The 27,557-nt window shown below is 37.2% G+C and overlaps 1 protein-coding gene across 1 annotated transcript in view; it reads right to left on the bottom strand.

Moving 5' to 3' along the window:
- Positions 1-27,557, bottom strand: part of Vps11 (vacuolar protein sorting 11) — a 214,854-nt gene that overhangs the window by 25,098 nt on the left and 162,199 nt on the right. The window contains exons 14-17 of the mRNA XM_067137441.2: positions 21,688-21,860; positions 14,189-14,390; positions 11,134-11,229; positions 3,354-3,441 (exon numbers count right to left, since the gene is read on the bottom strand). Coding sequence (XP_066993542.2) covers positions 3,354-3,441; positions 11,134-11,229; positions 14,189-14,390; positions 21,688-21,860 — 559 coding nt within the window. The remainder of the gene's footprint in view (positions 1-3,353; positions 3,442-11,133; positions 11,230-14,188; positions 14,391-21,687; positions 21,861-27,557) is intronic.

Raw genomic sequence — 27,557 nt, 5'->3', positions numbered from 1 at the left:
GTTTACTCCCTTAGCCTTTGAGAATCCCTCCTCATTCCACAAGGCAGTGGGTTCCATCTGTACTACCCCCAGAAGAATGGGTTGCCTCCTCCGCCAGCTCTACTGTACTGAATCATATTTTCCGCTTTTGCTGCCATTGAGGCCTTCACTTCTTACTCTGAGCTGGGACCCTTAACCAAATGTTACACACCGGGTCAGTGTGCTCTGGGACTCACATAGGCACGGGCGCTACTCCCTGGGCAGGGCTGCCTCTAAGAGGGTCCCTACCTGTTACCTGTTGATATACGATATGAAATAAATCATTTTTATGGATATTTTAAGGTTAACTAGTGACCCATCCCAACTAAAACAGTCCTAACTTCCGAACCGTTCATGCAAATTATGTACTTTAAAGATTATTTTAATCCTTAACGAGTCCTAGAGGAGGTTAAACACTATTTGAATGTAAAATTTGGGAAAAATCTTTATTTATTTATTTATTTATTTGCAAAGTGTTATTTTTTTTTACCACTGACTATGAACCAAAATCGCACTAAAGTGTAAATGGTTGGAGATAAGTATACGTCCTGCGGACTTTTTTGTAGAGCTTGAACAATTCTACATTTCGTACGCTTACACTTGGGGTCTATCAATGACGGCTCAGGCAGCATAAGCCATAAGCCATAATTTTTTCTAGAATACATTTTCGTTTTGTTCAATATCCATAGCCTTTTCAGTTTCTAATTGCTTTAAACCCTTTAGCACTCAGCCTATATGCAGGGGTTTGCTCGAAGACACTCAAACTAATTTCTGTGATTTACCAAACAAAATTACAAAAACATCAGCACGTAAACAGTTTAACACACATTAAAATAAAATAAATCACACTAATACAGGAAACTATGAGCATTTCAGAAATGAATATACCTAGGATGTATTGTTATTGGTAAAGCCAAAAAAAAATTATTTAATTTTGAAAATACATTTTTTTTTAAATTATGGTTTTCAATGACGGAAAAATCAGACATTATTGCGTCTTCCTTCCTTACTCTTAGACGTGACAGAAAGAACATTTAATTTTGTATAATTTGATATCAATATGATGTGTGTGCTGCAATTCAGTAATGAAGCATGGCAAAAAAGTTATTCACTGTACATGTAACGGTCATCGATGTCAGGTCCTCGCGGTCCGATGCACGGTGAGCAGGTGTGACTGAGTCATTTCCCAGATAATGGGAATCACTTTCGGCAAAAAAGGGCATCATTACTGTCTAAATCATCTGAAAATTCAAGGATATCGGCCTCATTCGGCCTAGCCATTATGATAAAAAGATGACGCAAGCACGTGCAACAATGGAGTTATGAAAAGGAGTAAAATTATAGTTTGCGAAGTACAGCGAACACACGATATACCAAAGAAACGAAATAAACTCTAAACTAAACTCATAGCAAGATCAAATTGTTGTATTCATAAGCCAACCAAAACAGATCCACCCAACAACCACAACATAAATATTCACGGTTAACAGATTACATTTGTCGAAAATAAAAATATTTTGTAGTACTGGTGGATATATCTGTAGAGTAAAACGCAAATTCAACGCTTTAAGGTACCGTCACAATCAACTGTTACGATGTAACAGCCACGCAAATGACCAAAATCCCTAAATAGGACAGAGCTGATGTATCGGCACCGTGAGCTTTCTTGCCATAACCTCTCGCGCCGATCTATCGGTGCGCTGAGTACGAAAGGGTTAATCTTCTGAAATATATCTTTCACTGTAAATCACGTGAAATTTGCAAGAGAACTTCAGCCTAAATTTCGTGAAGTTGCGTTTCACAGCACTTACGCGAATGTCAGTTATGCCTCTAGGTCATACAGCTAGTGTTGCCAGAAACCGCACTTCGCTCCCATACAGCCGTCATTCCAGTACTACCTACAGTCCGATGGACATAACCAACAGCATCTAGCATAACAGTGACTGCTGCTTGCCAGTAACAGTGATTTTCAATTTATCATGGTTCCAAACATCGCTATAGGAGCACTTTCATTTAATGCGTTAACTTCGGACTGAGATTATGTGTAAACGGAAGTTAATTAACATTGAAAACAAGTTTAGAAAAATAGTATCTTATCACAAATTTTCATTACAATGGGATGTGTGATTGTAATTTATGTGAAATATATTCCTTAAAAGCAGACATTTTCTTATGTCGGGGTTCATGATTTAGTATTATTTGCTTTACATCGCACCGACACGGATAGGTCTTATGGCGACAACAGGATAGGAAAGGCCTAGGAATGGGAAAGAAACAGCCGTGGCCTTAAGCTACAGTCCCAGCAACTGCCTGGTGTGAAAATGGGAAACCACGGAAAACCATCTTCATGGCTGTTGACAATAGGGGTCGAACCCACTATCTCCCAGATGGAAACTCATAGCTGCACGCCCCTAACCGCATGGACAACTCGCCTGGTCGGGGTTCATTAGAAGGGGGTTTAAATAACATTGTGCTTATGGCGATGTGGCTGGGCCTTACACATTCCTTAAAAGCAGGCAGGTTAAAATGGGGTTTTACTGTATATATTGTTACCCAGACAGTCCTTGTATCCAACATGGGCAATGATATACCTTTACCTTGAGAGTAAGAGGGTTGAAACACATGTAACATTTCAATTTTTCACATAACACAACATGTGATCTTTCAGCATGAAGCAAAGCATAACTAAGGTATTGCTCAGATAGTGTGAGAAATATTATATGAAGCATGTCTCGAAGAGTTTTAAGCATTCAAAATTCAAAGGTGAGTAGAATAATGCGAAAAGAGTTCACCACGAATTGTGGCATAGCTGAACTGACAAACTGGCTGACAAATGACATATCTTTGAAATTATTTTAGATATCTTAACAATTCCTTCACCAATTAAAAGCCCATTAAACAAGATTAACAAAAAACACGTATTGTTTTTCAATTTCTGGAAGTGCGAGGCTATCATATTGATAAGAGTAATATTTTACTGAAATTTATCCAATTCTGTTGCTGGTCAACTGCGTTTAATGTAGATTTTGTTACCTTACATAATCAAATATCTTTAGATTTGGAAGAATACTTCCTTATGAAGTGGTTTCTGGTTAATACAAATTACTTTAAACATAGGTTTCACTCATGTGCATTTGAGAGGAGTCCCAAGATTTGAAAATCATGTAAGTCTTTCAATTATAAATTTAAATTTATATTATAATTAAATTATAAAATTAAATTTTATATTAACATTTTTGAAAACTTTGGAAAATATAAAAGCAGAAGAGTTTTGTCAGAACTGACATTTCAGGACCTTTCCTTGTACTAAATGCATTGATATAACCAAAAGTTACCTGAGATTTTATAATATCTAAGATTTTTTTATTTTCAGGAAGGCACGCTGGGCACTCATTCTCATTCTCTGCAAAGCTTTGGAAGCAACTGAAACAAGAAAAAACAAACAACATAGGCTTTATTTTTTATTTTGATATAACGTGTACATTCTTCTTTTTAAATGTTAGTTCTCACCGTGTTGTAATAGTTTTTATCAATAATCCTTAAATTCATCAGATGAATATTTTGTAGAATAGCTAAAGTCCAAGTTTCTTATGTTATGAACATCTCTGTTTAAGACAACACAATTCTTTGACTCAATGTACTCAGATGACAATCTGCAAGTAGGCTGATTGTAGAGAACTACCGGTAACGAAAGGTTGCATCTCAATCTAGTTTTTTGTTATATTGTGAACCCACTATCTCCCTGATGCAAGATCACAGCCGCACGCTCCTAACCGCATGGCTAACTCGCCCGGTGCGGCGGAAAGTAGCAGACCTATTGCTGTTCATATTACCCAACTACTTGTTTCATTCTCATACAAATATCTGTATTCAACTGAGACCAAATGTAATGGACATTAATACCTACAATCACTTGGTTGAAGCTATTACAAGAAGTAACTTATTTTTAATCCTCGTAATGATTATGTACCACCTTCAAGTAGCTAGTACCAGTAAGAGTGGTTAGTAACCTAGATGCGCCCAAGATTTCAAGTTTGATCACTGGTGCAGATAATACAAGATTTGATGAGCTGTGTCAGTTGTAAAAGAACCAAAGTATATATATGTTCCAATGCAAAACTTTCTATCTTTAATTGTTCCAATCGAACTATTAATTATTTTTGATTTTGCTAGTACCAAGACTATCATTGGCAATGGTGGCATAATATGGCTGGGAGAACAGAATGCAAAATCAACACACATTCTGTTCAGATGCCAACAATTCAAAGACTTGCATTTGACAACAGAGTATATAATATTAATTTACTAGGAGTTCAAAATTTCGAACAAATGCAGATCAGTAGTGATTGATTGATTGCTTTATGTCCCACTAACTACTTTTACGGTTTTTCGGAGATGCCGAGGTGCCGGAATGTAGTACCGCAGGAGTTCTTTTACGTGCCAGTAAATCTACCAACACAAGACTGTCGTATTTGAGCACCTTCAAATACCACCGGACTGAGCCAGGATCGAACCTGCCAAGTTGGGGTCAGAAGGCCAGCGCCTCAATGAGAAAACCTTCCTTCACTAAACTGGCAACTCTTTCATTAATATAAAAGAATATAATTTTGAGGCTACATTGTGTTAAAATCTGCTTACAATCTGATGGCACCGTGTAAATGTTTTTAAAATGGTGATTTGTCTGAAGATAATAAAAATATAACTTCCTTTTTTTTCCCAATCTCATCAAAATATCAAAGCATTAAAAATAAAAATTTTATACCACAGCTGAACATTAAAAGAAAGAAGATAAAGTTTGATGTGCTGTCAAACGGGGTGATTTCAGATGGTTTTGAGGTTATTTTCATCTTAACTCACGAAGAGAATCTTAAATTGTATTGTTTATCATCCTAATAATGAGGAATATATCCTATAATATAATACTCTACAAATTAAAAATATATGCCAACATACGTGTTCCTGAGAGAAACAAAAAGGAGTGTCCGAATTCACCCCGTATATCGGGGTGATTTCAGATGCACACGCTTTTTAAACCATTGTTTCAAAGCGTATTAGGTGATTTTGGACACAAATAGTCCTTTATTTTAATTCTACGTTCTTTCTGCTTTAGTGTTGTGATATTTAAAGTATTCTGAGGGTGTCCAAAATCTGACTACCTGGTTAAAATCATTGTAATGATGAATTTAATGTGTTACTGACCAATCTTTATTTTCTGACAAGGTAAATGTAAAATTTTCTGGTCTAAACTGAAATATTAATAGTTATAAACTGTACATAAATCCTACTGAAAAATCTTAATTTTTCTTACAAACGATACAAATTTTAATTCCAAAAAAAGTTGATACAATGAACATGTAGCTGCCATGGCCTGTAAATAAAAAAAAACATTTTCTTTGGAAATAAACATTCTTCTCTTCTCAACTTGGGCTGGAATTATTTTCAAAATTTGTTCTTTAGCTATTGCATCCTCTTCAGGGATGTTAGGAAACACAAACACTTTTCTGCTGTTTTTATGTGGGCGCAAGTATTTGACATCCACATGCCTTGAACGAATATTTCAGGCCACACCAAAATACTGCCACGTATGCTCTCTTTGTTCCTCAACTTGCAATTATAATCTGCAACAAGGAAAGCGTCTTCTTAAAACACCAGAACGTCACTACCTTCATTGTGTGTTTCATCGCATTCATTTTCACCACTGCTGCCATCACTATCACTTGTTTCTGCACTGCTTTCATCTCGGCAGACATCACGGCCAAAAATTGACTTCCCAGGAAGAACATTTTATTTGCGGCGGTGGAAGTTTTTTTTTTTTTGCTAGTGGCTTTACATTGCACCGACACAGACAGGTCTTATGGCAACGATGGGATAGGAAAGGCCTACGAGTTGGAAGGAAGCGGCTGTGGCCTTAATTAAGTTACAGCCCTAGCATTTGTCTGGTGTGAAAGTGGAAAATCGTGGAAAACCATCTTCAGGGCTGCCGACAGCGGGATTTGAACCCACTATCTCCCGGATGCAAGCTCACAGCCGCACGTTCCTAACCGCATGGCCAACTCGCCCTGTGCGGCGAGAAGTAGCAGGTTGTATTGGAGGGTAACGAGCTTCTCTGAGCATTTCCTTCTTCCTCATTAGCAATGGTTGTCCCCCCCCCCCCCATTTTTGGATGTACTTTCTGCACTTAATTTTGTAGGGTGGACCAAGGTATACCATACAAATCAAATGCTTTCTTACAAGACAACTTGCCACTTTTAATATCACGTATGGCTTTTTCTAATAGTTTTGGTTCATAATTAGACCTTGAAGTAGCTCCAGTCTGTCTGATCATTTCTAGGCATTGTCCGAAATCACCCAGACTGCTTTCAATTTTCAGTAAAATGTACGTAAGACACTATTTTTCAGTGAATCACACCAAAATTCTACAGCATCATTTATAAACATTTCAGTCAATTGATCTCACTAAGAACCATAGTTATAATGCATTCCTTCTGCTCGTGACAATCGAAAGTATCCACTTAATGATAATGCATGAACTTTCAGCAATGCCAGTGCACACTGGAAATTTTCTGAAGCATGAAGCAGACTCGTAATAAAAAGCGCAGAACGCGGGAAACATAACCTCAAGCTTAAAACTAAAACGTGCGCGGAAGTGCAAAGCAGCGGTGACTCGTTGCTGGGGCAAATACTCATTTATAGGAAGGGGAGTTAGGGATTGGAATAACTTACCAAGGGAGATGGTTTAATAAATTTCCAATTTCTTTAAAATCATTTAAGAAAAGGCTAAGAAACAACAGATAGAGAATCTGCCACCTGGGCGCTGCCCTAAATGCAGATCAGTATTGACTGATTGAACAAAATACAGCAAATCTACCATACTATCCGAAACCACCCGTGTCCGAAATCGCCCTGTTTGACGGTACAGTGCACTCCCGATAATTCACGGTAGTTAATGCATGCACTTCCGTGAATTCTCCGCAGTAATTTTTAAGCCTGGTAAAAACAAAACCATAGGTTAAAATAATGAAATGTATTTTATGAACAAGCAGAAAATAATTATAACACTTCACATTGTATTGTAAGACACACTAGAGAAAAATTACAAAATGCCATGTGGATTATGCCAACATTCGCATCTAACGAAAAAAATTGGTTTATCACTTTTTGTTTTTTAGACGACTGTTCATTTTTTCTAATTTTGGATAGTACATTTCTCAAGAAAACAATATCTGAAAATTCATCTCTATTTTCTATGTAAGAGATAAGTGTATCTACAGAGACACTAGCTTGGCTGTGGGAAACTTTTGGAGTTTCCGTTGCATCACTCCCGCACTCGATATCATCTGAATCTCAGTCTTCCTCACCAATCGTCAAATTCCGTACAATATCCTTCTCACTTTCATGTCTGAAACCATAATCGTCCTTATCGACGTCTAACTACTCAATAATGTCACTTTCTTCTGCATCTTGGCATTTATCCAGGTTTTTCAGTAATGATATTATCGTAGCGAGACTACGTTGCCTGTTCGAAATATCGTCACTGAAGCTGGCAAATGCTTGCTCTTCACCTAGAAAAGATTTCCATGATCGTGCAAGCGTAGTAACGGTAATTTTGTACCATGACTTATTGACTGCATGAAGAGCATCCAACAAACTGAAGTTCTTCCAAAATATTGGAATATTGATGCCTTCCTCAACCAACTGCTGTAACAGAGATGACCTGTAGTTCTTCTTTAAAGCAGCAATAACGCCTTGGTCCATAGGTTGGAGAATAGAAGTTACATTAGGGGGAAAGTATTTCACGTAAATATCACCTTCTTTAAGTTCACTTTCGTGTGGATGAGAAGGCACATTGTCAATCAAGAGCACTGCTTTGATTGGCAGTGACTGCTTAATTAGGTAGGCCATCACTTGTTTCACAAAATGATTGTGAAACCAGTCCTTAAATATCTGGGTGTCCATCCATGCTGCCTTTTGATGGTAGTACTGCAAAGGTACATTCTCTCATTTAAAATAACGAGGTTTCCTGGATTTCCCTATCGCTAATAATTTTAATTTATGACCACCACGTGCATTAGCACACGCCATAATGGTTATTCTTTCCTTGGATGTTTTGCAGCCTGGGGCTTGCTGTTCTTGTTGCATCATTAATACAACCCTGTTTTATCTGCATTGTAAAGCTGTCCAAGGTCAAGCTGTTCTTTTTCAATGAACGACTGAAATTCCTGTGTGAACTTTTCAGCAGCACCCGTGTCTGCGCTGAGACGCTCTCCATGAATAGCAATTTCTCGTATTCCATACCGCGTAAGCCAGCCAGAAGATGCTTTAAAATCGCCTTCTAAGCCAAGAGCATTGTGAAAATGTTTTGCTTGCTCAGCACACATTGGGCCGGACACAGGAATACCTTCCGCTCATTTTTGATTAAACCACCGTATCATGGCTTTGTCTAGATTTGCATAGTCCGATGTTCTCATTGATTTCCGGGACAATGAACGATTACAATTAGCAGAAAATTTGATGAGGGTTTCCTTTTGCTTCTTCATGTCTCTCGCTGTTGTTTCACCTACACCAAACTCACAGGCTAACTTTGATGATGCCTCACCTTTCTCCAGTCTTTCAACATGGGTGAACTTTAATAAATCCGACAAACTGCAGGGACTGATTCCTAACTGGAAATGGAGGAAAAAATGTCCTACGAACATGTGTCCAGAAATGGACGGTGTGCGTGTAACGACAACAAATAGTCCCAGAACACAGTACATAGCTGAATCGCATCCACGTCACAGGAGATGTTCAAAGTGGCCTCCATGGGCTGCAATGCAAACGTTCACACGTCGTATCCTGGATTGCCTCACTCTTTCGCATGTTCCGGCCTTTCGCCGAATAGCGTCACAGGCGTCGTGAACACACTGTTGAAGGGTCTGCACATCAGGAACTGGTTCAGCATACACAATGCTTTTCAAATGTCCCCAGAGGTAAGAATCCAGGGGGTTTAAGTCCTATCCAGCACCTAGGGAAGATGATGTTGAGGTGTTGACGAACTGTAATGCGGAAGTGGGGTAGTGCTCCATCATGCAAAAACCTAATAACCTGTCTTATTCCCAAAGGCACATTCTCAAGCAATCCAGGCAGAGTATTCTGCAGGAAATCCAGGTACGTTCCTCCGTTGAGGCGTTGTGGAATAATAACTGGTCCAAGTATGTGGTCGCCAAGAATCCCTGCCCAAACATTAATGCTGAACCGATGCTGGTGAGACGCTTCAACCATTTCCCGGGGATTTTCTGTAGCCCACAGATGACGATTATGCAGATTGACGATGCCATTTCTGGTAAAGGTTGTTTCATCGGTAAAGAGGACTGACAACAGAAATTCCGTAACGGTGTTAGCCTGGTGCAAAAACCATCAACAAAATCCTTCCCATAGAGGGAAATCCGCTGCTGATAATCCTTGCACTTGTTGCAGGTGATAGGGATAATAGCGGTTGTCATGTAGGATACACATAATCGTAGTCTGGTTTACACCATGTTGGTGGGCCACTTGCCTGGAGCTTATACTAGGGTTCGTCACAATGTCCTGTAGAACCTGTTCCTCCAGATCTGGTGTATGCACAGTCCGCCGCCTCCCTGCACGTTTGGATGTCTGAAAGGATCCATGATCACACAAACGCCCAAAAATGGCTTGAAACGTTGTGTGATGTGGTTGGTGTCTGTGAGGGTACTTGTTTTGGTATAGCCGTGCTGCCTCTTGACCGTTTCAATTGGCTTGGCCGTACACAAACACCATCTCGGCTTGTTCCCGACATGAATACCGGACCATTCTGCTTCCGACAGTACAATGCTTCAAACACACTATATATATACAGAAGAAACACACTGCAAGTATCCAAAGAAAATATCATTCGTCAGTGCCATCTACCGTCGAAACGATGCATTTTCGGACACAAGTTCATCGGACATTTTTTCCTCCATTTCCAGTCAGGAATAAGTCCCTGAAGTTTGTCAGTTTTATTACAGTTCACCCTGTATAATTTTCAGTTTTTCACTGACGGTTAACCTTTTATATTTCATTTTTTGACCACTCGTATTGAAAACTCTTATTACTGACTTATTCGAAACTTCGAAAAGACTTCCGCACTCCGTTCACACTTCTCAAGTATAGTAGCCTACAATACACTCGCTGCCGGCGCACCTACCCTTCACTTGCCTTGCAGTTCGGCGACCTTGGGCTGTGGGGAAAGGGAGGGTGAATTCCGAGTGGATTCCTCTTTCACTGTCTCTGCTTCCAAGGTTACGGTAATCTGTGCTGTGCCACGTGCAGCAACATGCTAGAATGTTTCCAAATTTGCAACATTCTGGCAGCAGTGTGCATATAGGGCTACTGCTACATCGTAGAGAAACGAACTAGTTTCCTCAAATATCAATGATTTTTGTCTCCACGTATCGCATTAAAATTCTATTAAACTAGGCAGAGATAATTTTACTCAGTGTGATGATTAGTGGGTGTAAGAATTATTACTTTAAAAAATAACTCTCCGAGACCCGCAAATTAACCACAAAGCGAATTATCCGGAGTTCACTGTATCTGAAGTGTAGATCAGCCCACTCTTTAATATTTACAGAGGTCTGAAATTGGGTGTACATAATTTTGAATTGGACAGTAGATCCTTCACTGATTTTATCAGGAGAAGCTTTAAGACTGTAAGGTTATTTCCATCAATATTGTTCTTCTACAACATAAATATGCAAAACATCAAATTTAAAATGTGATTATGCTGCTGGTAAACAAAACTAACCAAGCACCATTTCTTCTTACAACATACACAGGAATTTAGCAATGCTTTTAACATAATAGCCAAGCAACTTGTTTACATTTATCAAACATAGTAAAATATTCTTTTTGTTGTTGTAGTTTGTTTCCATATACAATTTCTAACCTCAACAGCATATTTCATAGTAGCTCATAAGACATTAAATATATAAAAGGATTACAGCTGTGTAGCAACTAGTTGCCACAAGATATTGGAAACAAATATGAACAAGGAAAGCCAAATTCTAAAAGTATCACTTGTATTATTTCCTTATAGTAATATTTTACAACACGAGAAGTTAAAATTGAACTTACTGCTGATGGTATGAGTGTTGGCACATGAAGTGTATGGACGGTAACTCAAGTTGATGATGACATGCAGAACATCGAGATCCTTGGAATATCATAGTGCTGAAGCAAAACAAACACCAGCAAGTAATATAAGGTCAGAAGATTAGAATATATTCATCAAACAGTATAAGATATGAGAGAAGATCACAGAACATTTTATATATAGTAATATTATTTGTTCAATATCCTTTCCAACTGGTACATTGAAACACACTTATATGCCATTGAATTCAACGTAGATTGAACCCATTGTATTGGGAACAGAAGGATGATGACTAACCAGCTGCACCATTGGGGTCAGCTATTCAGTATGTGTTGAGCTATTTGTAAAGGTCTAAATATTTCAGAATTTACTAAAGCTTTATTTGTTGAAATATTCTCTATTTTTCCTCAACTTTAGTCTATCTAGGTCTATCTGATAACTTTTGATTTTCAAATTCCATCCATGAAGAAATGATTGAACATCCATGAGCTTTTTCACAGTATTGAACAATTTTCTGTTCTGCAAAGACCAATATAAGAGGAAATGGGATGGTGCAGCATCCAGTAATTATGGTACACGAGATGATTTCCCCGGCCAATCTCATGTATGTTTTTATTGGTGATTAAAGACATGCGGGATCTTGTGTTGTCCATCGTGGAGCATTACATTTTTATGTTTGATAATAATTACCCTCTTCTGGTGAATGTTTTGAGTAATTTCTCCATTAGCAAAAAGACAAAGAGGTTGATGTTGAAAAGGCAATATGAACCTTGCTTCAAATATCTGGAAGAAACATACTATGTAAAAAGCTGCAGTCATAGGACTGTTATTTGGTACCCGAGGAAAAGTTCCAAATTTACATATTAACTTTTCTCCTTTAATATTAAATTAATTCACAGTACAAGAAATAGCTTTGGGTTTGTTAAGACACTCTATTGATCATCCTCGTCATTTATACGGTTTCAATGAAATGTGAAATAAAGGCACTTCTTCCACAGAGTAGCTGCCTTTGAATTTCTCGTTTATAATTATGCAATATTTACTAAGTGGTTTTCTACTTTTAAACTAATTATTGGGCTCCATCTCAAGGTAACACTTCGCTAAGGGCAGCTATCCCTTGAGAATTTTCGCTCCCTATATATTTTAGCACATCAGTGCAGCATTTTTTCCCTGGTTTCTTTTTATAAAAGAACTGTTTCAACTGCTGAAAATACATCCATTCTATATTTAAAACTAATGCCAAGATCAATTTCTGGTGAGGTATTGTGTTTACAGTATACTATATTGTCTGGTATGTGTTAGAACAATTTTTTTTTCCAATGATCTACCTCAATTTCATTCTTGTTTTTGACTGTATGAACGTGACTGAAGTATGAACAATCTTTATACAGCCAGTCTCTGGTATGAATGCTGTGAAAGTGTCACCCATAGGGTCAGTTGGTGGATGCTTTTCTGTGGGCTTGGCAGTGGGTACCCACTAGAGGATTCCTGAGGAGTTGTTTGCAGATAAGTTGCCAGACCTGACCTGAGCTGCAGGCAGTTTTGGAGACTTTAAAGCTCCAAGTCATGCTGGTGGAGATTATGTATGGGGGGCCTTTGGACATATGAAGTTTGGCTGACAATTCATGGGTAATGGTAAGACTTCAACAAAAACAATGCACAGAACCAAATTTTCTATAACAACGCTGTCTACAATAACATCTGCTTTCAAAGCTTGTATCTCCAGTATTGAATCACCTGAACCAACAAGATTAAGTCAGAGAGCATGCAAAATAAGAAAGGAACACATGTAACAGGATGAACACAATGGCAGGTCAGAGTGGGAAGAGGGAGCAACAGAAATAAGAGAAGAGGACAAACACGGAAACACAAAAGGATGACGATCTCCACAACTGCACACACTGCTGTCTTCAAATAGATAGGCTCTTCCCCTCACCAATCCCAGTTCATCTACATCCATCTCTTTTCAGCCTCTAACAAACTCGTTTCTGTTTTCCAGCTACATCAGGAGAGCGGGCATCAACACTCTTTGAGGGACCATCATGACAGATATTCAGTCTTGATGTGAACACATGTTTGTTCCTTTCCTATACTCATACATGAATCAACAAGATGCTGATCTAAGACTAGAAACCCTTTCACTTCCACATATGGTATTTCTTCAGCTCTTTACTTTGCACTTAAAGCTTTTGGAGAAAAGTATCTAAGAAGTGCATGAAATGAAATTCTGTTGTCACACATTTACTAGCAATATTTTGGAGAATACAATAATGTAGAATATATATTCTATTTGTACTGAAACATTCATAAAAGTAATACTAGCAATAAATACAGAAAGACTGTTGCCAAACAATTCAAAATCTAATTAACAGAATAGGTATAGGCAAATATTTTTCAGCCAACCAAGGAGAAATGTTCCCCACAGAGTAGAAAACAATGTGTGTGTAAGTGATCTGCAACTCCATGCGATTCCACCACACTGCTATAGATAGCATTTGAAGTTACTTATTGAGTTAATGCAGGAATATTGATCTGAGTGACTGACTCTTTAGGTTATTATGCTGTCACACAAGAATATAAATGTAATTAGTCCAGACCTAAGACATGTAAATTAAAAATTCCAATCATTATGTTGCAAAAGATGAAAGGTAATTTGCAATAATAAAAATCACATGTGTAAATAGAAAATATGTTAAATTACAGAAACAGTCTAAACAAGCTATATACATACATATACTGTTCAAGAAGAAATACAATGGAAGTTGAAATGCTGCATACAATACTGTTGAACAATGTCAACAATTCAATGTTTACTGTCTGTACTGAAATTTGTCCAGAATCCAGTTTACCATCCATAACACAGATGTCATGAGAAGGTACTTGTTACGTGAATCATTTGGATGGAACAATTTTGGAGACTGAATTCAATATGGAGTTCTCCTGTGGATTATGTTTTGAGGACCACTTTATTAATTTTCAATCTTATCCTGCTTAGCAAACTTAAAAAGATTAAAATGTTTCAAACTTGTGGCACACCTAGTTTGAATAGTGCGTATCTGCTGCCTTATACGATCCGTCTCCTGCTGGTACTTGTGAATCAGCTGCTGCTCTTGTTCCGTCAGTTCACTCTCTCCCTGTAGTACACTCAGCAGATACCCTCGAACATCACCCACTAAAGTGTTTCCTGAACTTGCTAGAGCATCCACAACCAGCAGAGGCGACAACAGCCGCTCCTTTTCTGTAACATGGGATACTTAGGAGAGAACAACATGGCAGGAACATCAAAATTACCCACTGTCTTGTATTTAAGCTATGAAATCCATTTTACGTACAAGTGAACAATTATTTGGAATATCAGGAGGATGCAAGCAATTTTCACAATAATTGCAATCATATTAAGGAGAGGGTTCTATTACAGTTTATTTCTCTAGTGGTGAACAGGAGATGAAGGAAAAAAAGGAAAGCAACATGATTTAAAAAAAATACATTAAATTGAAAACAGGTTTTTGAACTTCAGTAGGCAAGATGAATGGACTAGGATTTACTTTTATGATTCTCATAGATGAAATTAAATTCTCTGGTGCATCAGCTCTTTAGTTCCCCCTGTGAGTGGGAATGGTAAAAATCATCGATGGTATACCCTGCCTGTTTTAAGAGGTAACTGAAAGGGGAATCCAGGGCCTCTCTACCTAGCGACTATGCGCCCCTAGCTGAGTCCGGTACTGCTTCCACTTACTTCTGCCAGACTCGTCACTCTCATCTTTCCTATCTGGCCTCCCTTGGTCAACTCTTTTTCTCTTGCCCCCCCTCCAGGAGTCTTTCAATTTCATACCCTTTGTGGCCCTTCCCTTTCTTTTGCTGATACCTCCATTTTTCTTCCATTTTTTGTCTAGTTAGTGTTAAGAGAATATGGCTGTCAAGTTGTACTTCCTCTTAAAATAAAATCACCAACACCTCCAGCTCATTAGGCCTTGGCCCGTGAAGATGACTGCTGCCCAGCAAGATGGTCTGCGAATACTGGAGTGACAAAGTCGGTGTAATGATATCATCAGCACCATACAGCTTAGCTTTTTTTTGACTGGGTTCACTGCCTCTTGCATCAGACAGCTCCTCATTTGTTTTCATGAGGTTAAATGAACACTGATCCTGTCATTAGTGCAAAATTAAAATATACCTAGGGTAGTTTGGCCCTTTGCATAAGAGGCAGGGATACTGTCCCTACACCACAGGGCTAGCCAGTTTTCTCGGATATGTAAATCAATAGGCAGTCTTATGGCCGGTTCCTGGTTCACCCCAGTTACCTATGAGTTACCTAAATGCGCTTGTAACTTTAACTGCGCTGTTAACTTGAATGAGTTTCCAGAAACTTAAATCCAGATTTATAAGCCCTGGTAATAAATAGTACAGATATCATCATCTTTAGTATCTCTCGTCCTCCAAGAGATGTCTCTATGCAAATGTTTTTAGGGTTATTTATTTATATTTATTTATTAGTGCCCTTTTTTACAGTGGTGAAATTAGGGCTCGAGGCCCTCTCTTACACTTAACCACATTTTACTCAATTAAAATACTAAGATACTTAAAATAGTTAAAACTACAAAAATTAATACAATTGAAAATGAATTTAAATAAATGATTATCTAAATTAATATCAAAACTAATTAATATTAAAAACTCTTAAAACTGACTAATCCTCAGGCACGCATATTCATACTTCAACCATTCAGTCAGCTGTCCTCAGCAGGTAGTCTCGGCAGGCAACCTTAAATTTTGACGAAGAGCTGGTTTCTCTGACCTGAGCTGGCAAGGAATTCCATAGTCTGGCAACGGTCACCATAAATGATCTATTAATTTTATTTGTGTGGTGGACTCAATAGAAAGAAGGGTTGAACGTGTACTTAAGTTGTGAAATGCTGATAAAAAGGTAAATTTAGAAGAAATATACAGTGGCTGTTTTTCAGCTAACACTCTAAACACCATCGTTAAAATGTGTAGCTGCCGACATTTATCAGGCTTCAGCCATGAGAGAGCCTGATAGTACGGGGTGATATGAATATCATACCTGATATTGTAAATAAATCGCAGGCAGAAATTAAGTGCTCGTTGAAATTTAAATGTTATTTTGGTAATATCTGGTTCCTAGCAGAAGTTTTCCATAATAAAAACTGGTTGGCAAACATGTACACAGTCATCTCAATCAATCTGATTCAGCATGTAATAATCTCTCATGATATGAATATATGTACGATCTAATAATACAAAAATTAGATATATTTCCCCTTTTTGATTCACAGTGCGCAGACATTGTCTTAAATTGCACCTTGATCATTGTCACCAGTAAAATTATACAAATACACCGCAATTACCAAACAGATCACTTTCCACTGATCCAGAACACAACAAGCGTAAAGAAAAATAATCATAAATGAAAACACACTATGGAGCCTATCATTCCGGTACTGAAGTTCTGCACTAATGGTGCGATATCTATTCGTCCTCACTGCAACTGTTGCCAATTTTTTTAGTAGACTGCAAACAAACCCAAAACTCCTACTTAAAACACGCATATGCTGTTTTAATCTTCAAGGATGCTGGACATATGCGGCAAGATTGCCGTTTCTTCAGTTTTTCTTCCGTATCTGGCACCGAGTCTTGCGTGCAAAATATTGCTTATTCCAGCTCGTATCTCTCTAGGAACTCGCTCATTTATCATTCTTTTTTGATATGTAATTTCACCTGATCAGATGCCAAACCCTTCAAAAATTCCATTTTTTCAGGGTTTTAATTCACAACTTGAACAACATGAAAGCATTACAAACTGCGATCTCCAATAGCCAAAAGAAAACAGCCATTTCACTATATTTTTCATTAGTAGTTCCCTAATATACTCCTCAAAATGTGGATTTGTAGTTCTTAATAACTGCAATGGATTAGTCATTTGAGATGTTTTACTTACACTGACCACGCAACATGCATTGACAAAATTACTTTCGTAACTGCTGACGTGAAATCCACCAGAGAATTTCAATCGAACGTAGTGAACTAACCCTGACCCAGGGTGTGAAGTGTGTTGACACAGATAAGAAGGTAACAAACTACAGCTCCCTGCAAGATTTTTAATTAAAGAAGTCCAGATGTTCTAAGATTATTGGGAGTCTATGGGACCTCATGTACTGGTTAAATGATATAATAATATTATAAAAAGCAATGAAAAATTGATATTTATTATTCAGCAAGCTTATATTAAATTTTTATTTATTATTCAGTGCAAATGTAAATATTATTGGTAAATACTCGATAATTTCAGATTGGGTGTTCACTAACTGTTGGTGGGACTCATGATTCAAAGCCTGACAAAAGAGATCTTAACATTATAGCTGCACTGAAAGATCAATTTGAGCCTGATGAAAATCCGTTTGATTCGAGTTCTAATTTATTGACGATTTATTTCCCATATTGGGAGTATATCTACAGTAGAGGCGCCATGTTCCGAGGAGATTGTAACTGAAACAGCTGGGACAAAGGACACCATACAAGTGGAATCAGTGACTAAAGTCAGTGATAACGTAGAAGTATAAAAGTACTGACCGAAATATTATTGACTCCAGCATACCCAAGCACGTTAAAACTACAACGATTGACTGTAAATATATTATAACAAGTACATTATCACTTACTAATGTTTATGAAACTAATATAAGACATTGAATGAAACAGTATGGAGTGGCGCCTCATATTGGTATTTGTTGGAATCAGTTCTAACATAGGGGTAACTACAGCACTAGCTGCAGTTACCAGTCGTGCAGATAACTGTAAAGAAGCCGATACCTGTTGTTTTGGAAACTCATTTTAAACGTATCACCATGTTGTCACTGATAATTATGCATCTACAGATAACCATCATTCCAGAAACCGGCCATTAAACTATCCGTGCCCCTTTCAGTTACTACTTACAACAAACAGGAAATATGAGTGAATTCTCTCAATGGAGTCAATAAATGAAATAATGGAGCCAGAAGACTGTAAGCTACAGGTTAATGGGTAGAAAGAGAACAAAAGCCAATCTGCTGGTCAGCATGCAGGAGGAGGTAAGCCCAGTATGCCTAAAGTGTTTTTGCACGTCATCAACTGGTAAAATTTGAACTACATGAAAAAACACAATGCAGTATGTTGCTTTTACACAGTCGAAATTATTCTCTAATGCACAGCTCATTTTTTCCTATCAAATACAGAGCATAACTCATTTTCTTGCTGCAAGCTGATCAGAGATCAGACAGCAAAGTTAAAAGAGAATGGTCTCTCTAAATAATCTGCAAACGTGAAGCAGTCTGATCACGACCCACAAACTCACAAGTTATAAATCCCTGGCTGGGCACATACATATGATAGAAAGAATAAATAAAAATGTAAAAATCAGAATTACATTGATAATAACCTGGGGGAAATGCAGTAAAGTTCTCTGAGAGCTTAATGTCAATAGCAACCTACACACAGATCAGTGAGAGTCCAAATAAATTTCATCATAGATCCCATTATTTTACTGAACTGCATAGAAGTTCTCTTGTTGGACTGAGTGGCTCAGACAGTTAAGCACTGGCTTTCTGAGCCCAAACTGTCGGGTTCGATCCTGGCTCAGTGGTGGTATTTGAAGGTGTTCAAATACGTCAACCCTGTGTTGGTAGATTTACTGACAGATAAAAGAACTCTTGCAGGACAAAATTCCAGCACCTTGGTGTCTCCAAAAACTGTAAAAGTGTATTTAGTGGGGTGTAAAAACAGTAACATTATTAATAATAAATACAGAACATAACTTTCTCCTCCTGCAAGCTGACCAGAGATCAGGAGAAATCAGACAGCAATAATAATTTTTTTTTTAATGTTCCACTAACTGTCTAACTAACGGTCCAGTTGTTCCGGAATTCTTGTGTATATAATCTTGGAGAAAATCTTGTATGTGATATCCAGCAGAGATACTCCTCGATAATTATTTGGATCTAATCTATCACCTTTCTTGTGCAATGGGTGGATTATCGCTGTGTTCCATTCTTCACACATTTTCTCAGTATTCCAAATGTCTATGAGATGTTAATGTAAATTCTGAATGGTTTGTTCATTTGCATTCTTCCATAGTTCTGTAACTAGTTTATTTTTTCCAGCTGCTTTGTAATTCTTAAGTAAACCAATTGCTCTTGGCACTTTATTGTAATCTGGTGGTATAACCTTTTCTAGAGATGTGTTATTTATGGGATGAAGGTCATACTCTACTATTGTGTTGGTTCCTCACTGTTAAGTGATTCTTTGAAGTATACAGCTAAAATTTGGGCACTGTCTTGATTATTATGGGCCATTTTTCCAATTGTACTTCTCATCATAAGTGTGAATGGTGTATACTTTGATTGGTATTACTTAAATGTTTTGTAATAACCTGTTGTCTTATGTTGATTGAATGCTTCATCTATGGATTTTCATGATTCTTTTTCATTATTTCTTTTAATCCTTATAATTTCTTTGGCTGTTTGTTTTCTAGCATTAGTTCTTCTCGGGATTTTGCTGTTTTCTTTTGTTGACCATTTAACCATAACTCGTGCCTTTATTTTTTTAATCACTGTGTCACTCTCTACATTCCACCATGCATGTTTCTTTCTTCTAATGGGAGCATTTTCTTCAACTATGGTTTTCAGTTTATTAATTATCGTCCCCCAATTTGTTGCTTAGAGGAGTTTTGGGTCTCTTAAAAATATACTGTATAATTTATTAAATAACTAGGATCATAATAATTCTTCCCCCAATTTGTTGCTTAGAAGAGTTTTGGGTCTCTTAAAAATATACTGTATAATTTATTAAATAACTAGGATCATAATAATTCCTCTTCCTATTGGACTTAGGTGGTCTGTGTTTCCTTTTTGATATTCATTTGATTTTAATCTTTGAGATGTAGTGATCTGAATCGATGTCTACCCCACAGAGGACTTTTACATCATAAATTTCTTTGTGATAATTCTTGTCCATAGTTACATGATCTATCTGGAATTCCCCCAATTTAACATTAGAGCACTTGCAAATCATTAGTTTGTGCGGTCTTCTTTTAAATCTTGTTGTATCCAAAAGTAATCCATGATCTATACAAAGTTCAATTAATCTTTAACCATTCTTGCGGGTTAATTATGAACTGGCCATTGTCCCACCATACTGTATGAAATTTTCTTTCTGTCCTATTTTCGCTTTGAAATCCCCAAGTTTAATATATGTCAGGGAGGTTTGATATCAATTGGTCGAGTTCTTCCCAAAATTTTTCCATTTCTTCCTTAATAATAATAATAATAATAATAATAATAATAATAATAATAATAATAATAATAATATAATATATAATATTATTATTTCTCTCAACAAAAGTTGTGGTAGTCGTACTAAATAGTAAATTCTTTTGAAATTGTGCATGTACAAAGCACTCTGATGAGATACTGAATTAAGAAATATACATCCTTATGTAAAACGCAAGATGAATATGAGCTGGAAACAATACTTCATGATCTATCATTTGTTCAGCTAAATTAGAACACCAAATAGTTTAAAATAAGATTCTTAAATCACAAGCAGGACCATAAGCTGTCAACTGTCTCTACACAAAATGAGGCAGATTTTTTGAAACCATAAATTCAGTAATTGAACAAGTATACACTGGTATTTTCTGCTGTTTGAGTGTCACTGGCAAAGAAAATAAAACTTGTAATATGATAAAGTCATTTTTCATACAAGAGTGGCAAACAGTTTTAAAATTTCCAGTTCATTTCAGTCTTGTCCATATACATTCTCAGTACTTTCACATATTACAATTACTGACCAACTTTTAACAAGTAATAATGTTATTGGCTTTACGTCCCACTAACTACTTTTTTAAAAACTGTTTTTGGAGACGCCAAGGTGCCAGAATTTAGTCATGCAGGAGTTCTTTTATGTGCCAGTAAATCTACCAACACAAGGCCGATGTATTTGAGCATCTCCAAATACCCACTGAACTGAGCCAGGATCAAACCTGCCAATTTGGGATCAGAAGGCCTGTGCCTCAACCGTCTGAGCCACTCAGCCCGGCACTTTTAACAAGATAAATTCAGATTAATGTTATAAACATCTAAAACTGTACAGGTAAAACCAGGCTTCTTTTAGCATTGCATTCTTGACTTCTAATAACAATTTAGTTTTTGTTTTGTTACTGGTTTAATGTCACATTAACCCATTGAAGGCTTTCAGGGATGCAAGGATGGGAAAGGGTTAGGAATGGAAAGGAAGTGGGCGTGGCCTTAATTAAGGTATAGCCCCAGCATCTGCCACATGTGAAAAGTGGGAAACCATGGAAAACTATCTTCAGGGCTGCCAGCGGTAGGATTCAAACCCACCGTCTTCCGAATGTAAGCTCAGTGCTACACAACCCTAACCACACAGCCAACTCACTTGTTAACAACAATTTAATATAATTTTTTTCTAAAGTATAGATAGTACAACTCCATTACCTTGCCTCAGATTTCTGTACTCACCTATAATAGTAAGAATTTCTCCTAAGAGATTGCTAGGAGTGTCTGCATCCTTCGCACAACACCAAAGTGCCTGCACCCAAAGACTAGGGTCTTGGTTACCAAACCGACGGCATGTAGCCAGAACAGCTTTGTAGTCTTGCTGCCGGAAATGATACTGTACAATCTGCTGGTACCTGTCATAATGAATACGAACCTAAACAATGATTTCACATAAGCAAAGAACCTTTTACAAAATTACATATCCACATACATTCATGGTCATTAATCGAGCATATCTGCCCACATTTACCACTATAAAATTTACCTTTCATTCAAAGGCTTCAAAAGTTAGGCAATTTATGAACACAGAAAAATTTGTCATAAGTGAGAAAGTCAATGATAATCCAGGTAATAAAAAATTCTATACAGCAGCATATTATGTCCGTGCAAACTGGCAAGCAATTAAGATAATATAGTAATGATACCTGAACTGGCAAGCAATATCGATAATAATGAAAGCTGAATTATGCCAGTGGATTGTGAGAAGGCAGCTGAATAATTGCATATAGACTATGTAAGTATATACAATGGAATTAAGCATACATATTCTCTCTTTAGCATGATTTCCTGGTTAGTGCATCAATTTTCTTACATCTTAGTTCTTGTCCTATTAAACATGTATTAAAATTATCTGGTTACCATGATTATTTCCCCTATTTAGTTATCTGCAAAACCTACTGTTAATATTTTCAATTAATGGCTCAAGCCACACACTAAGCACAGTGTGGCAATGTATACTGAGGGCCATGAACTGAGCATATCCATCCAGTATTTATATACCCCATGGTGCAACAGCCCGGAAAGACCTTAGCCTATGAAGTGACTGCTGCTCAGCCCGAAGGCCTGCAGATTACAAGGTATTGTGTGGTTGGCATGACGAATCCCCTCAATCATTATTCTTGGCTTTCTAGACCAGGGCATCTATCTCACCATCAGATAGTTAATAAATTGTAATCATGCTGGCTGAATGGATCCTGAACCAGCCCTCAGATCCAGGTAAATATCCCTGACCTCGCTGGGAATTAAAGCCGGGGTCTCTAGATAAGAGCCACGCATGCTACCCCTATACCATAGGCCTAACTCCATTTGCATTTACCACTATAAGAATTACCTTTCATTCAAAGGCTTTAAGTTAGGCAATTTATGAAAGATTTATTTTAACCCTTTAAGTTTGTATGTCGGAAATGTTCTGACATAATATTTACTCAAAGAATAATGTGTTTTAATGGAAGAATTTAAGTAGCTAGCGATTCTTGGGCAATACCTAGACTTTCGAGAATCCATGGCCTTTTGAATATTATTCTCAGCGTGGTTTAGGCAGGCATTCGATGGAATGATAGTGAGCACTGTGTTTACATTTGGGAGGTGCAAAATTGCCTCATGGAAATCAAGTAGTCTGAGGAGATCTGAAATCAGCGCGATCGTGAACGATTTTAACTCGAGTGAAGATAACTCTTTTGGAACTTGATCTGAGAAGTGAATATCGGGGTGCTTCAGAAATATCCAGTGAATATGAAGTTGACGGAGACTATTTCACCAGAAGGAGGTGACAACTCTGAGTGGGTAACCTACAATCCTAAACATACTGATTTTATTTTATGATGTTCCTGCATAATTTGACTTCAGGTTTCCAACCACCACCTCTTTCAACACGGATTTTTTCCACGCTATTTTTCAGAGATGAGATATTGAAAGATATTGTATGAGACAAAGAGATATGCTAAACAAAATGTCCAGCAGAATTAACACCACACCACTACAGAAATGAAGTGTATGGGCCACTTGGAAGCATGTAACCAAAATATTTCTGGTTGTACTACTACTCATTCTCACTCAGCAGGCTTCCATGGGACATGAAGATCCTGCGCCGATCTCACAAACTGACTACACTGAACTCTGTTTTGGGAGAGTTCTTGCCAGTTGTTCACAGTGAGACGTCTACATAGCTTGAATATTTCATTTTTCCAGGAGCTACGTGGTCTTCCCACTGGTCTTTTTCCTGTTCTTCTTTAAAGATTCATAAGACCATCCTATCATTTTCCATCCTTATAAGATGACCAGCCCATTGAAGTCTTCTGGAATTGATGATGATGATTATTGGTGCTTGCTGTGATAGTGAGTGTATTTCTTCACTTGATCTCTTATTCCAGGTTTGAGATATAGAATCAAAGTATGGTCCAAACATTTTCCTGTAAACTTTATTTTTGAAAACCCGTAACTGATGTTCTTTTTTTTGTTGTTGTTGTTGTTGTTAAACTCCATGATTCTGAACCATAAGTTAGAATTGGCCTGGCGACAGTATTGTATCTTTTCAGTTTTGTATTACTCGTCAAAAATTTTGATCCCAATGGAAGCTGTAGAGAGTAGTACACCTTGTTAGCATTCTGTATTCTAACTTTGATTTCCACTTCTCTTTGATTCTGTTCACTAATCATAACTCCTAGGAACGTGAAAAGCTCAACTTGTTCAAAAGTATGTTTACCGATAATCAGAGGTGACCGGCTCTCATTCACATCAGTATTCCTCTTTATTATCATGTACCGAGTCTTTCGGTCGTTAATTCTGAGGCCTAATTTTAACGCTGTCTCCTCAAGTTCAATGAACAATTTCCGTATTTCAATCTCATTAATATCATCTGCATACGCAAGCAGCACTTTATGATACTGTCCGAGATGTATTCCCTCCAGAACTAATTTCAGTGATCTAATAACTTTTTCAAGAGGAATGTTGAAAATAAGAGGGGATAAAGCATTGCCTTGTCTTAAACCAGTTCTGTTTTGGAAAGGGCCAGATCTTTTCCCATTCAGGAGAATTCTACTTGTATTGTCATCCATACATAGTCTACACAGGTTAATGAGTTTAAAAGGGAAGCCAAATTCTGTCATGACATTCCACAGACTATCTCTATGAATTGAGACATATGCTTTCAGGAAATCAATGAACAAATAGTGAATACTTCGATTATATTCCCACACTTTCACGCTTATCATTTTGATTGCAAATATGTTATCAGTCGTGGATCTATTGCTGCAAAATCCAATTTGGTAATCGCCAATGATGTTCTCTGCATATGGTTTCAGACGATTTAGTAGAATAAAAGATAAAATTTAATAAGATGTACTAACAAGAGATATCCCACAGTAATTTTGAATATTTTCTTTGTCTCCTTTTTCATGTAGTGGCACTATGAGAGATTCTTTCCACTGTACAGGCATAACTTCTTCCTTGTGATATAGATGTTGATTCCCATAGGGAATCTGAAATATTTGTTCCGAATGAGTAAATTTATAATACCAATATATTGGTATTATAACTTCTTCCTGCCAAATCCTTAGGATAAGTTATAATACCAATATATTACCAATATATATTGGTATTATAACTTCTTCCTGCCAAATCCTTAGGATAAGTTGGAATATATATTTGTATAGTAAAATAATAATAATAATAATAATAATAATAATAATAATAATAATAATAATAATGATAATAATAATAATTTGACACTGACACAGTATTTTGGATCACATTTCACTATAAACTGTGATGGAGATCATTGTTTGTTAGCACAAAGTAAGTAGGTATCACATGACATTATTATTATTATTATTATTATTATTAATTACTTGCGTATGGACCCTGTTGGATCACGCATTACATTTATGGTTCGCCTTTCTAACAGACCATATTGCTTTCATTCTTTCACTGTGTGCCCGTTTCCTTTCTTCTGACTACTTAGTCCCCGATCTTTTAGGGACTTCATTCTCTGGCTTTACTATCCAACTATTTATCTTGTGACAGTAAATGTTTCTGCCCAGTATTTCTGATGGTTCTATCTGGGCCTTTTCCAGATCATTTTTAACATCTTGTATCCATGGTACGTTCTTCAGTTTTTCAGTATATGTCAAAATCTTGTGGGTTAGCCTTGAAGACGGTAGTCTGTGATCGTGTCCATAGAATTTCAGTCTTCGTTTCCTGACATCTGCGGCAAGGTTGGACAGTCTTTCCGTAGCTTTGCGTGATTTGAGTCTATACCCTTCTTTTTTCTCTGCGCCCAGAATTTTCCTCAAGATCTTCCTTTCCTCCTTCAAGATGTTTTCCAGATCACCTTTATTATTAAGTACCAAGATTTCACTTCCATACAGCACTTCAGGTTTAATCACTGTATAATGTTTGATTTTTGTATGTATGGACATGCATTTCTTGTTGTAGATGTCACAGGTTCTCCAATATGCTCTTTTGAGTTTTTGTAATCAAACTTTCTGTGCTTCCTTTTCCAACCCTGTTGGTTCTAGGATCTCACTGAGATATTTAAAGTATGGAACTCGTTTGATCTGCCCATATTTTGTTTCTAATTCCTGAATGTCGAATTTAGTGCAAATAAACTTTGTCTTCTCGAATGAGATTTGTAGTCCAGTTTTCTCAGCGCATTCCTTGAGGAGTTCAATCTGTTTGGTCACTGAAATATCACTGTCTCTTAGTATCGCTAGGATGTCTGCGAAAGCTAAACAACTGGCCTTTATGTCATCATTCTTTCGGCCAAGTTGAATGGGTTTCCAGTGCTTCTGAACTTTCAATTCCTTCTCCCATTCTCGAATGACTTTGTCTAGAATAAGGTTGAAAAGCAGTGGTGACAATCTGTCACCCTGTCGCACGCCGGTCTTAATGGCGAAGGGCTCTGATATTTCACAACAACAACAATAATAATAATAATAATAATAATAATAATAATAATAATAATAATAATAATAATAATAATGGATGAAGGTGCAAGTACAGAATTTACATTGACACTGACACAGTATCTTGGATCACATTTCACTATAAACTGTGATGGAGATCGTTCTTTGTTAGCACAAAGTAAGTAGGTATCACATGACTTTTGTTGTCAATTTTAGCCAAATGAGGTCTAGACTGTAGGTCAAGATTGGTAAGATCTTTGCACTGAAGAGAGCCATTGCCGTTTGTAGGGATAGCCTTCTTATTTCCTTGATTCCATTGCTTTTATTGCTGCTGTTGCTCTTTCCTTTATATGTAGTCTGTGAGAGGTTGTTGTAGTTTGTAATGTAACGCCTAAGTATCTGAACGCATTTACTCTTTCCAGTGGTCTGTCTTTATAGTAGAGGATGTCATCTTCTGCAAGTTTTTCCCCTTTTTTTCTCTCATACTGGATGGGTGTTATATGTTATGAATATGGGAATGGAATCAAAATCCATAATGCAGGAATTTCTCCAAGGATGTAATTAGCAGAGAATGATTTTTTTAAGGGTTTTGAATGTTTCACAGCAATCCCCCACCAGAACAAGAGGGGATAAAATCCCAGAATCTAGTTCTATACTTGGAAAGCAAGTTTTAGGACTTACACATTCCTAACAGGAAGGTATCTATTGATGAAAGAACTGTTAGTTTCAAGGGTAGAGTCATATTCAAATGCTACAATCCTCAAAGGCCAAATAAGTGGGGGTACATATATGTTGCTGCAGATTCTGCTATAGGTTATTTGTGTACATTCATCCCATACTACGTTTCTGGAGCTACTGACTCCTTGACCCTTCCTGGAAAGACCATCTAAACAAGAATTGTGATGCAACTTTGCCAAGAACTCACTCAGGATTTGACTGGGTCTCCTGGATTTCATATCTTCACTAACAGATTCTATACAAGTAGGGATTTAGCAGAGCAAATGTACAACAATAGTGTCTGTTCAACAGGAATAGTACTGATGAACAAGAAAGGTCTACCTACTGAACTGAAAGGAAGAAAACAAAAAATAAATAAATAAACAAATTAAAGTTAAAAATGAAGAAACATGAAGTGGTAGCTTACAGAAA

This window comes from Anabrus simplex, chromosome 1 (assembly GCF_040414725.1).
Source record: "Anabrus simplex isolate iqAnaSimp1 chromosome 1, ASM4041472v1, whole genome shotgun sequence".
In the NCBI taxonomy this organism is placed as follows: domain Eukaryota; kingdom Metazoa; phylum Arthropoda; class Insecta; order Orthoptera; family Tettigoniidae; genus Anabrus; species Anabrus simplex.
The sequence above is the reverse complement of the archived record's forward strand: the minus strand, read 5'-3'. Positions and strand labels throughout refer to the sequence as shown.